The sequence below is a fragment of the Colletotrichum phormii genome (genome assembly GCF_030913505.1).
Source record: "Colletotrichum phormii strain CBS 102054 chromosome Unknown BDP81scaffold_1, whole genome shotgun sequence".
NCBI lineage: Eukaryota > Fungi > Ascomycota > Sordariomycetes > Glomerellales > Glomerellaceae > Colletotrichum > Colletotrichum phormii.
The window spans coordinates 337,105-351,125 of NW_026851443.1; the positions used below are offsets into that span (position 1 = coordinate 337,105).

General features: G+C 57.5%; 5 protein-coding genes across 5 annotated transcripts; 3 read left to right on the forward strand and 2 right to left on the reverse strand.

Moving 5' to 3' along the window:
- Nucleotides 1–333: 333 nt before the first annotated feature.
- On the reverse strand, nucleotides 334–1,744 carry BDP81DRAFT_456331 (ornithine decarboxylase; the record flags this gene model as incomplete). Its single annotated transcript, XM_060593154.1, has 2 exons — nucleotides 334–1,400; nucleotides 1,450–1,744. 2 exons carry the CDS (start codon nucleotides 1,742–1,744, stop codon nucleotides 334–336), a joined length of 1,362 nt encoding a protein of 453 aa, XP_060451278.1.
- A 1,681-nt stretch (nucleotides 1,745–3,425) lies between these two features.
- On the forward strand, nucleotides 3,426–4,221 carry BDP81DRAFT_1339 (uncharacterized protein). The gene has a single exon (XM_060581772.1). It carries the CDS (start codon nucleotides 3,654–3,656, stop codon nucleotides 4,125–4,127), a length of 474 nt encoding a protein of 157 aa, XP_060451279.1. The 5' UTR covers nucleotides 3,426–3,653; the 3' UTR covers nucleotides 4,128–4,221.
- A 1,231-nt stretch (nucleotides 4,222–5,452) lies between these two features.
- Nucleotides 5,453–8,514, reverse strand: BDP81DRAFT_306729 (peptidase M16C associated; the record flags this gene model as incomplete). Its single annotated transcript, XM_060583301.1, has 2 exons — nucleotides 5,453–8,180; nucleotides 8,228–8,514. The coding sequence occupies 2 exons, from the start codon at nucleotides 8,512–8,514 to the stop codon at nucleotides 5,453–5,455; spliced, it is 3,015 nt and encodes a 1,004-aa protein (XP_060451280.1).
- A 1,035-nt stretch (nucleotides 8,515–9,549) lies between these two features.
- On the forward strand, nucleotides 9,550–11,411 carry BDP81DRAFT_388185 (myosin-like coiled-coil protein; the record flags this gene model as incomplete). The annotated part of the gene is made up of 6 exons (XM_060587065.1): nucleotides 9,550–9,715; nucleotides 9,898–10,169; nucleotides 10,218–10,366; nucleotides 10,413–10,656; nucleotides 10,722–11,168; nucleotides 11,256–11,411. 6 exons carry the CDS (start codon nucleotides 9,550–9,552, stop codon nucleotides 11,409–11,411), a joined length of 1,434 nt encoding a protein of 477 aa, XP_060451281.1.
- A 617-nt stretch (nucleotides 11,412–12,028) lies between these two features.
- Nucleotides 12,029–13,929, forward strand: BDP81DRAFT_412303 (uncharacterized protein). Its single transcript, XM_060589203.1, has one exon. The coding sequence runs from the start codon at nucleotides 12,431–12,433 to the stop codon at nucleotides 13,760–13,762; it is 1,332 nt and encodes a 443-aa protein (XP_060451282.1). The 5' UTR covers nucleotides 12,029–12,430; the 3' UTR covers nucleotides 13,763–13,929.
- Nucleotides 13,930–14,021: the final 92 nt, after the last annotated feature.

A 14,021-nucleotide genomic window follows, 5' to 3' on the forward strand; every position in this document is an offset into this window, starting at 1 on the left:
TCACGACGTTCAACTTCAGTAACACATGGACGAGTGACACAGACACATGGCACAGAGAGGGATAGCTTGCAGCGGATTTTGGCCCTTGAATACTGTATTATTTCCAATCATGTTTTCTATCAAGCTGAAGACGAGGACTACCTCTGATAGCAACCTCTGAAGTGAATGACTACATTTCTACAATGCGTGCTGTTGGGCCGGAGTTCTTTTTTCCCTCCATGTCTATGAAAATTTTTTGTTCCCTTTTTCTCACCCCCTTTTTCCAAATGTCCCCAGTCTCGAAATTCCAAAATGAAGTAGACGACAAAATATTGAAGATGCACCACGCAAGGTTCACATGTTGAGCAGGGCCTTGGCGCCAGGCTCGCTGCAGACGTACAGAACGTCGTGCGAGTCGGGGAAGCCGTTGAACTTGGTAGCGGAGCACTTTGTGTAGGCGCCCATGTCCTCAAAGTAGAGCCAGTCGCCGACGTCGAGCTCGTGCTCAAACGAGATGGTCTCGGTGATGCGGTCGATGCCGTCGCAGGTGGGGCCCCAGACGGAGTAGCGGATACCCTCGCCGTCCGGGCAGGCGTTGGCGGCGCTGGTGTCGTACATGGTCAGGGACCCGGTGCGGAGGACCTTGGCGACGGGGTGCTGGTGGTCAAACATGATGCTGGAAAAGTTGCCGTACAGGCCGTCGTTGACGTAGACCATGTAGCGCTTCTCGCCGAGGTTGGGGTCGTCGACGGTGCGGCGGGCAATGATGTTGCAGGCAATGGTGAAGGCGGCCGAGACGTAGTAGCGGCCCGGCTCGGCAATGATGTTGACGTTGCTGCTGGCGGGGAAGTACTCGTCGAGGGCGCCGCGCAGGACGGCGGCCATGTCCTCAAAGGTGTCGCCGCAGAAGCCGCCGCCGATATCGAGCGTCTTCATCTCGAAGCCGTAGGCGCGGGCCTGCTCAAAGACCTCGTAGGCGTCGTAGACGGCCTTGTAAAAGGCCATGGGGTCGGAGGCGCCCGAGCCGACGTGGAAGCTGACGCCGACGACGTTGAGGCCGAGGTCCTTTGCGACGCCGAGGAGCTCGTTGGTGGCCTCCTTTGCGGCGCCGAACTTCATGCTCAGGCGGCACAGGCTCGACTCGTCGTCGGTCATGATGCGGAGGTACAGCTCGGCCTCGGGGAAGAGCTTGGCGATCTTGCGGAGCTCGTCGGCGTTGTCGAACGTCATTTGCTTGACGCCCATGGCCTTGACGTGGCGGACGTACGAGCTGGTCTTGCAGGGCTGGGCGTAGATGATGCGCTCGGGGGCGGTGCCCATGTCGAGGACCTGGTCAATCTCCGTCTTGGAGGCGCAGTCGAAGCCGGTGCCGAGGGCAGCGAGGAGCTGCAGGACCTTGGGGTCCGGGTTGCACTTGACGGCTGGGCGGGGTTAGTGAAGACTCCTCAGGCAGCTTGTATGGGAACTCACCATAAAAGGGCTTGACGCGCGGCAGGTTGAGCTTCCAGCGCATGTGCTGGCGGTAGACCTCGCCGAGATCACCGACGAAGAAGGTGTCTTCGTCGCCTGGTTCACAAATCTCATGGTCGATGCTCTCGACACGCTGGCGGAGAGCATCGCTAATCAGCTGCTTGGGGTTGATCACGCCATGTTTGACGTGGTGATTGGCAAAGTGCGATGTTTTGAGGATCGGTTGGTGGTAGGTACTAGCATAATTGATAGTAGCTGGTACAAAGTGCTCGATCGCGGCTGTTGCCATAACCATATCCAAGCGGTTGACGGCGTGATGGTGGTGGTGGTGTGAAGAGATGGAGATTTGTGGGGTGGTGGTCGGTCTGGTGTTTCGACGCGTGGGCAGAAGTAAGTTGTCTTGATGCTGTCTGTCACTAGTGGGTTGATGAATGGAAAAAAGCTAGAACACGAGAGTTCTAGGGTGGTCGAAAGCGGTAGCAGACAGATCCCTCAGTGATCTGACGAGGTCTTCTCGACTCCCCCTCGGCGAGAGGAAGAGCTGCAGAGCCCGTCTTATGCGGCAGCTGGTTGGGGGTGGGGTTGGACGGGGGCGTCTGGTGAAGCAAACCGTCGAGAAGAAAGAACTCGAGCTTCTGCTTAGACGACTGCAGGCGGTGGAGGGGGGATGGCGTTGACGATGTGTCGAGTCTTTCGTACGCTGAAATCTTGGTCACTGACGAAGCTCACGGCCAGAGAAGCCGTGTTGGGCTGTGGTGCCTTTGAGTTGACCAAAGGCTAAGTCTGGCGGTGAAAGGGGGGGGGGGTTGATCTTTATAAAGATCTACCAAAGTAGAGACAACGGGTTAGCAAAGGATTCCTTGTATAAGCGGTTTATGCGGTATGCGGGCGTGGTGGTTGTGATGCTGAAAGGGGGAAAAGGAACAAGTGGTTTGTTGCGAGAGCGGTTTTATTTTTTTGTGGTGGTTTGGGCCAAATGCGTGTAGGTTACAAAAAAGCTGGCGGTGCAAAAGCTGGCGATGATGATGCCATGTGATTGCTCGGGAGGATGCGCCACCAGCGTGTGGTTCCGTTTAAAACAGTCGGGAGTTGACTCACCAAGAGACAAATGATACCGGACGAAAGGGTCGAAACCAAAAGGTCCAGGCAGCTGTATCTGGATAACAATTGCAATGTTGCGAGTAGCGGGAGCTGTTGCGTGTTGCGGGTTGACGATGAACCTTTGAGTTGGTGTTCCGGGAGGTAAGTGTGTGGCGGGGGGGACTTGTTTTTTATTGTGACGGCGTGGAGGTCCCGGAGGAGGGTTCAGGTTTCGTCTGTCTTCCAGGTTCTTTTTGGTACCTTAATAGTGGATCCCGGGATGCCACACACAACCACAACCTGCCATGCTGCCCACAAATTTTCAAAATTTTCCCCTACCCGGCTTCATCAGTGCACTCACACAGCCATGCTGTCTGGAAAGTCCCAGTGCTGATATGCTGATGTAAGGCAAGGTACCTCGCGGCAAGGTTCAAGCCGTCTCCATAATGATGCTCGCCCGCCAAGTACCCGTCGTACCCAGTTTCAATATCGCCTGAAGCCTGAAGCTGGCAATCTCAAGTCTCTCTCTCCGTACCCAACAATTGGCAAACAACGGTCCGAGAAAGTCAAGTCTCAACTTCCAAGCACCGCAGTACGAAGTAGAGGCTCTGGTTCCAACTTGTACCCGGCCCACCCGAGTCCAACTGTCCAGGGGATAGGAATCAGCAGGAGAGGCCCGGTATGGATGCTGTCCGCCTTTGAAGCTCCAGCCCTCCAGAGTCTGGATACTTTGTTTCCAGCCTCTGTTTGCCTATTCTTCAGCGTGAGGTCATGTATGGAGTACATCGGTCTGTCACCCCTGCAGCTCAGACACCGGAACATGCAGAATGAGGTACCGCAGTGGATGTCTCTCTCTCCCTGTGAAGGGCAAGCCCATCGCTCTGCAGTGCCTCCATCGGGGGAGACTACAAAGTACAAAGTCAATGGATCCCTCCCCAGCGGGTGTGGATGTGGAAGGCCTCAACTTGGAGGGTTGGCTATGGCTGGGAAATTCATCCACCATTACGAATCGTCCAGTCGCGAGACCTGGTACTTCCTAGACCTACAACTGCTGCTTGCTTGCCGTCTGTGCTTGCTTGCAGCTCCATCTGCCATGCATCACGATTCACCGCAGCCCCCCCCCCATGTGCCATATCCCATGTGCCAAATGGCTCAGTGCCTGTTTGACCGTCTCTGATCTTCTTCTCTCCCCGTCAATCTCATGCAGGACCGCGTTGCAACTTCCAAACTTGCTTCCAGCCACCACTTCTCGCGTGCTCCTACCGTGTAGGTGCCGTATGCTATGGAGTGTACAATGCCCCTCGATTGCCCATCACGATCGCGCTGCCCCATCGGTAAACTTCCCAGACCGCAACTTTACGCGTCTTCCCAGCTCCAATTCCAATTTGGCAGTCCCAGTCTTCCAGAAGCACTGGTCTTGCTGTCATCCTCGCCCGCCCCTCCGGTTCCATTTTCCCTTGCCCCAGCTTTTCACTAGCTTTTTAGCCTTTGACGCTGCTGTCAAACTTGACGGATCTAGTTCGCTAGGTACCCGGTGTTTCTTCCAAGTTTCCCGGAGCGTTGAACACCTCGGAGTTGGTTGTGGTTGTGGGTTGTGATGGAGAATGTCCAACCCTAACTGTCCGTTTCAAACGCCGCGTTCTCCATCGCAGAGTCCAACATTGAAAAGGACAACGACGCCGGTTGGCAGTTTCCGTGACAAACGGAACATCTCACCCGTGTTGGCAAAAGCAACGAGACCTGTGCTGCCGCCGTCGCCTACTGTATACCTCGCTTGTGTCCTCACAGAGGGGAAGAAAAATTCCCTCAACGCAATGTTCCACTCGGACAGTTACCACAATTAGCCTGGTTTTTCCCATGCCACTTGACCTCGTTCAAAGGCAACCAGCTCAACTGGGAAGCTTCTGCGTGGTATCCGTACGCTCTCCGTGATGGATGGGATGGGATGGCTCTAGCTTCTGTCACAAATCGCTGACTGTCGATGGCACTCTGTCCGTCTCCCAACGGCCGCATCACTTAAGACGAAGGACGTGAAAGACGGCCCAGTCGGCAACGTTGGCCCAGGTAGAAGAAGCATGTGCCTTTCTCACCACACCACCACATTCTAGATCTCACCGCGCATACGGATAGTCACGGCACTGCTCTCCCCTTGCCCAGAAACCCCCCAAATCCCGAGTTGTCTCTGGGCTGCCTCCCATCAAACATCCACTCGGGATGCCCTCGCGGCGTCCCCAAGTTCCCAAGGCCCCAAGCCTCTTCACAAGCCGCCTTGAGCCCGCCGCCCAGAACCTCAACTTTGCAAGAATAACAAGTTGTGGCGCTGTGTCTTAAGGGTGACGTATGCGGGGCATTGTTCTCTGGAGCCAATTGGCTTCTCTTCTATTCTTCTGCCTCGTTTTTTTTTTCCACATTCCATCCGAGCATCTCCCTTTCAGGTCACCCAGCCAAGATTTGCCGACTTGTAATTGGCCGCACCTGATTGGCTTTCTGTTCCGTCTCCCGCTTCTCACCCGTCCACCACCGGCCTTCACCAGCACGTCAAGTCAACGTCGCATGTACTCTGCGCCTTAGTCCAACGATCCAAAGCTGAGGATGTCGGGTCTGATAGCACGAGCCTCTGGCCGGTTATCCCGTCTACAACAAAGTTGCAAACAGGCTACCCTGGCTCAATCTTTCTTCATCTTGCGTTGTCTAGTGGTCTCCAAGCCATTGAGAGTGGCAGGAAGACGTATCGTATCTGAACGCGGTCTCAAAGTATAGCAGAACAAAGACCCAAAAGAAGAAAGGACCTCATGCAGTTGGCTTCTATTCAGGAGGTGGGTATAATGTTACACATGGGTGCTGTACAGATATGGTTACAGATCTTGACCGGAAAGTACACCTTCCTGCGGTCGTTATTATACAAGCCGGCGGGCCTCGTGGCTTACTCGGAACCAATGTCCATCTCGTGAATCTTCCAGGCGCCGTCCACCCACGGGCGCTTCTCGCCCAAGAAGGCGACTCTCTCCTCCTCCTTGGCGAGAGCGTCGACAATGTACTTTTGAGCCACCTCGCGCACCTGGTCCTTGGACACGTCGAGCAGCTGCTCGCGGCGCGTCTGCTTCATCTCCTCCGTGATGCCGGACAGGAACCGGCCCATGCCCTCCGAGTTGACCGACTGAGGCGCGTCGACGCCCTGGAACACGGAGATCTTGGCCTCCTCGAGGTCGCGGTCCGCCCACGCCTTGTCCGTGGCCCACTGGCCGGCATTGCGCATGATGGAGAGCGTGTTTTGCGGGTTGGGGTCACGGTACGAGTAGAACCCAAAGAGGCCGTCTAATCCCCTCGAGTACGCTCCGCCGCCGTAGGCACCCCCCTTTTCGCGAATCTCGTGGTGGAGGTGCTTGTGGGTGAGGAGCTGCGCCAGGATCTGCAGCGGCGCGCCGTCCGCAGACGTGTACGAAGCGGTGGGTACCGCCAACGAACCGTAATAGACCTGGTACGGCAACGGGAAGAAGGACTTGATGTTCTTCTGCAGCGTCGCGGGCTGGGAGGTCGACGGCAGGGGCAGATCCTTGGGGAGAGTTGACATGAAGCTAGTCAGGGCGTTGAGGTTGGCGCCCGTGCTCTCTGCCCCGCAGGTGAGAGCGGTGCGGAAGTTACCACCGGCGAGCGCGATTTTCTGGATTTGCTTGAGCTTGTCAATGACGTCCACCAGACCATCCGTTTCGGGCCGATTGGCAAGCGACGTGACGAGCTTGACCTGCGAGAGGCCGCCAATCTGCTGTCTGAACCAGGCGCTCCGGGTAAGCCCAGCTTCCGCGAAGCCGCGGGCGTACTGGTGGCCCGATGAGGCAATATCGTTGACCACGCCGTCGGCAGACGCCTGGAGGAGCTGTCTGATGCGCAGGGCGGCCTCCGGGCTGTCGAAATCCGTGTCTTGCACGAGCTTGCGCAGAATGTCAAACATGACGGGGACGTTTCTGTCCAGCGCCATGCCCGTAAACATTAAACCCTCACTCGCTTGGTGGAAGTCGGTGGGCGAGGGCGTCGAGTGGTACCCCACAGACACGCCCCCCGTCTTGAGCTTGATCAGGTCCTCGAGCTGCTCCATGGACATGTCCTTGGTGCCGAGGCGCATGATGCTGTCGGAGAAGAGGGGGATCAACTCTCTCAGCTCATCCGGCAGATTCTCTAGGGTGTTGATGGCCCTGAAGTAGGTCAGGCCGTTGGTCGGGGCCTCGCGCCACTGGATCTTGACGCCGTTGGCCGTCTCGTCGCGGACAACCACGGGCTCCTTGCTCCGGGGAATGTCCTTGACGTGAACCGTCGGCAGGCAGCTCAGGTCTTCCGTGTTCGACTTGCCCTGCTCGACGAGAAGGTCCAGCTCGCGCTGCTCAAACTTCTTGCGGGCCGCCTCGTCACCGCCGGCGTCCTGAGATGCCTGCTTGATCTTGGAGGCTAGCCTCTCCTTTTCCTCGCGAGCGAGGTCTTCGCTAAAGGTGGTTGACGGCGACATGGTGAAGGACAGAGTGTTGTCGTTCAACAGGTACTTGTCAATCAGGCTTTCCAAGTACCCTCCCTTGGCGAGCGCGGTCTCAAAGGCCGAGATGGTGTCGTTCCACGCCAGCGAGTCAAAGGGGTCGACACCCGTGAACCACTTGGGCTTGAGTCTGTGGAGCATGGACATGCCAAAGTTGGCCGTCTTGTGCTTCAGCGCCAGCTCCAGCTGGTGAAGGGATCCGTCAATCTTTGTTCTGTCGAACCCCTTTTGCCGGACCTCCTGAAGGATGCGCTGGACCTCGGACTTGAGCAAGGGCACGTCGGCCTCCTGGACGCCAGTCAAACCGATGGAGAAGATGCCCAGCTTTGCAGAACTGTCGTAGCCGGCGTTGGGGCTAAAGTCTGTTCCAAGACCGGCCTCGATCAGCCCGCGGTACAAAGGAGATCCGTAGCCGTCCATCAACAGAGTAGAGAGCAGCGCCAGGGAAAAGGACTCGACGACGTCGGAGGAGTCTCCCATGATCCAGGAGACGGACGTCTTGTACTGCCTGTCGGGGTCCACCAAGGGATCGAGGGGGCCCTCCACGCTGACCTCTCTGGGCCCAGAAGCCAGGTTGATCGGCTGGTGAATCGTCTTGTCCTCTTGTATCCTCTCGAACGCGCTGAGCTGGGCGTTGACCTCCTGCAGGTGGTCCGACAGGGGCATGTCTCCGTACGTGAAGAGCTTTGCGTTGCTCGGGTGGTAGTGCTCCGCGTGGAACTTGCGCAGCTGCTCGTACGTCAGGTCGGTGATCTTTTGCGGGTCACCGCCAGAGTTGTTGATGTCGGGGAAGATGTGGTCCTGGAACCGAATGTAGAAGAGGTAGCCGGCGTCCGACATTTGGCCCTTCATCTCGTTGTACACGACGCCCTTGAAGACCAGGTCGCTCTCCTCGCCGTTGGCCGCCTGCGGGTTCTCCGGTCCGATGCGCCATCCCTCCTGGGTATAGTCGGACTCCTTGAGCAGAGGGTGCAGCGTCGCATCCATGTATACCGACATGAGGTTCTTGAAGTCCTGGGAGTTGGTCGTCGCAAATGGGTAAAAGGTGTGGTCCGATGCCGTGAAGGCGTTCATAAAGTTGGACAGCGTTCTCGGCAGCATCTTGAAGAAGGGGTCGCGGATGGGGTATCTGGATGGTCAGTATGGCATGCAAAGCATGGGGACCACGGAACGCACCTCTGACTACCACACAGCGTGGTGTGCTCCAGGATATGGGGCACACCCGTGTCGTCGGGGGGATTCGTCTTGAAGCCGATGGAGAAGACATTGTTGCTGTCGTCGCGGGCAATGTGTAGGTAGTCTGCGCCGGTCTTGTCGTGTTGCAGGTGAAGAGCAGTCAGTTCCAGCTCGGGCACGTGCTTCGTCCTCAGCAGTGTGAAGCCATGGAGCTTGTCGCCAGGCTTGGGATACTGAGAGAGCTCAGTCACGGCTTTCTTGGCCGTGTTGACGGCGTTGCGCAACATGTTGGACGGGTGTGAGTTGAATGCAGAGGGTCAGAGCCTCATGGTCCAGAGGGAGAGGCGGAAGAGAAGGAAGCTTCGTTCTGAGAGTGACTGGCCGGCCTACGGATACAACAGGAACCACTGTGGAGCGCAGGAGGCGATTCGCAGCTCCCGGCTGACTTGTGCTGGAAATTTTTAGGCGTGGTCGGCGCTGGTCCGCCGCTATTCGTCATCACACAGGGCATGTGGGGTCCCATATTCATCAAAACGCTCTCTGAGGCACTACCGGGTCAGTGGGCCTGGGCCTGCGTAACGCATTAACGAGCAGCTAACACGGTGCAACCAACAACAGCGACGCCGCCCGGTAGATTGGGACGCTGTCCGCTAGGCAAGTACCTTCGTTCGCCCTTCTCCAGCTGCACTTTATTCTCCTCCCTTCCACGCTGCCAACGGACGGAAATCGGGAAATCGCGAAACCAAAGGCGACCAGTGGGATCGTGGGCAATTGGTCATTTTTACCCTACTCAATATCGTCATCCGTATCGATTATTCGCTAGGCATACCAAAGTGAGTCTGCTTGGCTTGGTCGGCCCGGACCCAAAGAAGTACTCGACAAGTTCGGGTACGAGGCCCTGCAGCAAGTCTCTCCTCCACCCGTTTTTCTCGAGTACAGTGGCATTTCTAATGCGCACGCCTGAACCACGCAGACACACGCAGACACACGCAGACACACGCAGACACACGCTACACCTCACCCTAGCCCGTCGTTCCTCGTCCCGTGCCAACGTCGAAAATCTGCAAAGGAGGTCAATGAGGGGGAAAGCGACGAGAGCACACGAACCGACTGCTGCCTCCGAACATCGCGGTTGAGACTACCGCGGGGAAACAGGGACTCGACGCCCGCTCGATTTTGCGACACACACCGACCCGCTCGATCGATCGAACACGGATGCGAATTCGTCGGTGACGACAAGGCTGCAAGGAACATACACCCACACACAACCACTGCCCCTCTTGCCCGCCGAGTAGATGCCCCTCAGCCAGGCCGACGCCGACATGTCCAACGGTCAAGATGGTCACGCCCACCCGCCGGCGGCGTCTCTGAAGAAGGGAAAGCAGAAGAAGGCTGTCGACTCGAATGAGTCTGCAAAGCTACTCGCGCAACGCATCTCGCAGCTAGAGCAAGAATCAGCTGGAGAGAAGGATCAGGAAGCTGAGATTGGTGCGTACCGCCTCCCATCCTTACCCCTCCCGGAGGGGCCGAATCATGTCGCGTGCGTTTGTGCAATGGTTATTGCCCAAGCCTGCGAGGGTTGTGGTGATGACTAGACGCAGGGCAGGAGCCTCTCCGTGCTGGGGATTCGTTCGGGTCCATGTCTTGGGCGACAGGGCTAACGGCAACAGAGCGCGAGGTCAAGCGTGCGAACCGCGATTTGGCCCAACAGGTGGCAAAGATGAGCGATCTGCAAAAGATTGAGCACCTCACCCGTCGGTCCAGCGAACTGTTAGCCGACATGCGCCGTGTTGAGCGAGAGAACCAGAAGAACAAGAAACGCGGGGATGCCCTGCAAAAGGAAAAGGATGCGAATCGCACCGAGCTCAGCAAAACGGTCGGCCTGAAGGAGAAGCTTGAGAAGCTCTGCCGCGAACTGCAACGGGACAACAACAAGTACAAGGTTTGCGGTCCCCTGACCGGCAGACGGGGCACGGCTGACCTTGTGTAGAACGAGAACAAGACCCTCCAGGACAACCTGAAGCACAACAGCTCAGCATACGACGAGAAGCATGCGGCCCTGCTTGCCAAGCTGGAGGGGATCCAAGAAGAAAAGGACCATCCGCGGAAGCAGGTTGTGGACATGAGCGTCGACACCTTGTATGTTTTTGTCTGCAGTCACAGTCACACGTCTAACACCCTGCAGATTCAAGAACCGGTTCAAGTCGTTCATTGAGCAGTACGAGTTGCGTGAGTTGCACTTCCACTCCACGATGCGCACCAAGGAGCTGGAGGTGCAATACAACATGGCGCGCTACGAACGAGAGAAGAAGCTCGCGGAAGCCGAGTCGACGAGAGCGCGGAATCTTCAGGCGCAGGTCCAGACCTTTACCAAGACGGAGACGGAGCTTCGGAATCAGCTCAACGTCTACGTTGATAAGTTCAAGCAGGTATGATGACTAACAAAACGCTGGTTGCAGAGGTTAGGCTGAGCTTTTTTTGCTGACAGATCAAGGTTGAGGACACGCTCAACAACAGCAACGACCTCTTTTTGACGTTTCGGAAGGAGATGGAGGACATGTCCAAGAAGACGAAGCGTCTGGAGAAGGAGAACGAGACAATGAAGCGCAAGCACGAGGCGACGAATGCCAACATCATTCGCATGGCCGAGGAGCGCGAGGACTGGCGCAAGAAGGCTGCCGAGGCGACCAAGAGAGCCGAGAAGCTTAGGAGTATCATCGAGCAGATGCAGCAGCAGGGCCGCAAGGTTCCGCCTGGAATGGCGGCGACGCTGGAGAGCTGCTACTCGGACAGCAACGGCCACATGGACGGCGACGGCAGCGACTACTCGGACGAGGAGGAGGGCGAAGAGGATCCGAGCGAGTTTGACGACGACACGGAGGAGGAGCCCCAACCTGGAGAGCCAGAACCACCCAGGCCCTACGGTCCAGAGAGGCCACCAGTACCCCAAGCTGCAACAAACGGCCATTAGGAATCCGGACGGAGCAATTCGGGGGCTACGCCTGCATACGATGCAGATGATGCTCAGTCCACCAGCGAGACGGCTGCCATCTTGCCCATGTGGCATCATAGGAAGAAGAAGAAGAAGCAGGTGACGCTCAAGCAGAAGACTGGCCGTGTTCTTTCACGTGTTGGGAAGTTCTGTCAGGCAAAGTTGAATGCGCTGGTGTGGGCATTCACTTAGGACACCTTTGTGCGACTTCACGCATTCTTTGGCCACGGCCTGGCACTCATTGACTTCTCTCGATGGGTACACGGGATTGTTGCAGGCATGAGGAAATGAGCATTGCCGTCATGATTTCTACGAGCGAACAAGCACAGGGGTTGAGATGATCATGGTCCTTGGCAAGCTCTGTCTAGAGTAGCAGCGTTTTGGCGTCTGTAGTGGTTCGGAATATAACATCTCCACGTGCCTTCTCTGTCCCGTGTTTCGTAAAGTTTACCGAGTCTCGGGAACTGTACCCAAAGTCAAAACATAGATGGACGTTGCGAGAACCAAAGTTTATAAATGACGATGCATTCCGATACCTTGAAGGAGTGACGTCGATCTCCAGGGGTTCGCTCCAGAGGCTAAGCCACAGTTGGTCAGCAACCTGGCGGGATGTCTGCAATTTCCCCGGATCCACAAAGTCAATGCCACCTAAAGGTGCCTTATCCGTCCCGAAGGTCCTGAGATAAGGCGCCACCAGCCACAGACAGTGCCGACGCACGTGCCTTGGACCTTGACAATCCGAAAGTCCAACTCGCATCAGCACCCGCACCCGCACCCGCACCCGCAGCTGCAGCGAACCCCCAAGGGCCCCCCCAAAGGGATGGAGTGCCGCCTGCCTGCCACCCACCAACACCCTGACACCCTGACTGCCTGCGCCTGCCTGCCTGCTGCAACCAGTGGAATGTTGAGCCCAACTTTTGACAGCTGAGGTGAGGCTGCGTTTGTTTCCGGCGCACTTGAAACCAACCGTTACTCGCCCAATCCACGTCCCATGGCTCCCTTCACCTTTGGACTTTTCGCCCGCCCTTGATTGTATTTTTCCATCACCGGCCATTCGATACGAGGGCCTCGACAATTTTCCCTTTTGCTGCAGCCCTAGGTCGAGGCCGCCACCGATCGGTTTGAAAACAATCCCCAACTTCACTCCTCCCTCCCTTCTTGATGCCCGCGACGTCATCCCTCAAGACCCTGCAGCAGCGCCATCACCCAATATGGCCTTCTTGGAGGACCCGCGGCTGCGCCAGCGATGGAACCAAATCTCACACAACGCCGGCGAGGTGACGGAGAACGCGGCCGCCGGCATCTGGAGCTTCCAGCACCACTACATCAATCCGTGTCTCGCCTCCCTCGCCGCCTCGCTCGAGCAATGCGCCAACCCGTGTCTCGGCGACCGCGAGGAGCGGGCGAGAAGGCGACGAGAACGAGATCGCGCGGGCGGACGGGCGGAATACAGCTTCGACTTTTACGACGATTGGTACGCCGAGGACGAGGGCGGAGGGTTCCTGGGTGGCTGGGGCAACGACGACTGGGACCGCCTGCTCGCGGGCACAGGGTCGCAACATCAAAAGAACAACACGGGGAGCGGAGGCGGCGAGGTGCAGCAGGACCAGCCCAAGAGGAAACGCGGCATGAGTTACGGCACGCGGGGCAGAGGGAGCAAGGCGCTCGAGTCGGATCCGACCGTCATCCCCAGCACGCAACCGATTGGGTTCCTGGGTAAGCTGCCGTGGAAGCTGGGCAAGACGCTCCGCTACAAGCCGAGCGCGGCGGACTTGCAGGATCACCCGCGACAGCACGGCGAGATGGGCATGGGCGAGACGGAGCCTCTGCTTACACACGACTCGGACGACGGCGATGACGATGATGTCTTTCAGAGCCGGACCGCCAAGACTAGAAATCGCAGCGGGACGACGGGGTCCGGGGTCTCGTCGGATTCATACCGGTCTCGGGGCGACTTGTTTCCCAGCGACGGCGAAGGCGAAGAAGACGCCGTGCCGTTTGATGACGAGTTTATGGTCCTGGACAAGGTCCGGGACGATCGCAGCAGCAGCAGGACAAAGGCGAGCAAGAGTAAACGGCGGGCCGACGGACGGCCCATGTCTCGAACGGTGTCGAGAGCGACGATTGATTCTAGCCATTCCATGCTCAGTCCCAGCGTACGGAGGAGCTCAACGAGCGGGCCCACGACGCCGGATACACCAGTTGCACCATCAATGGAGGAGGCCTCGATGGAGGAACTACAGATGGAAGAGGAGCGCATCAGGAGGGAGGAAGACGACGAGGTCGAACGCAAGCGACAGGCGGCGCTGCAGCTCGCGTCGGAACGGGGCCTGCACGATGCCGGCTCCGAGGGGCCAACAACGTCCGAGGCGGACTCAGACGCCAAAGCCGACGAGGTGGATTACGTGTCAGACTCGCCGAGTCAAAGATCGCCGCCGAGGTCTACGCACGGCGACGACGCGCCGGTCATTCGGTCCACCACGCAAGAGCAGTACATACGGACCGAGGAGTTCGTCCCGGCGCGTCTACCGAGCTTTCGATAGACGGAGTGCGTGGTGGACGTGTACCTTGTGAAGTGTGTTGTATAATAGTTGGACGACGCCAAAGATAATCATGTCATAACGATACCAATGCAGGGAGATGAGGGCAGCATTTCAAATAGAGCGGCGCATGGCGCGGCGCATGTCAGTTGATGACTTTTTTTCCTGGGTGTCGTGATGTTGTGACTGCTTGACAGCCCGTGTGAATGTCGGGTCTGTTGTCTGTGACGGAGGACGGACGGACGGGACAGAGAATGGCCGA

What these genes read in the sequence shown, in the direction of transcription:
- BDP81DRAFT_1339 (XM_060581772.1), top strand. Translation starts at nt 3,654, where the DNA reads ATGTGCCATATCCCATGTGCCAAATGGCTCAGTGCCTGTTTGACCGTC.
- BDP81DRAFT_412303 (XM_060589203.1), top strand. Translation starts at nt 12,431, where the DNA reads ATGGCCTTCTTGGAGGACCCGCGGCTGCGCCAGCGATGGAACCAAATC.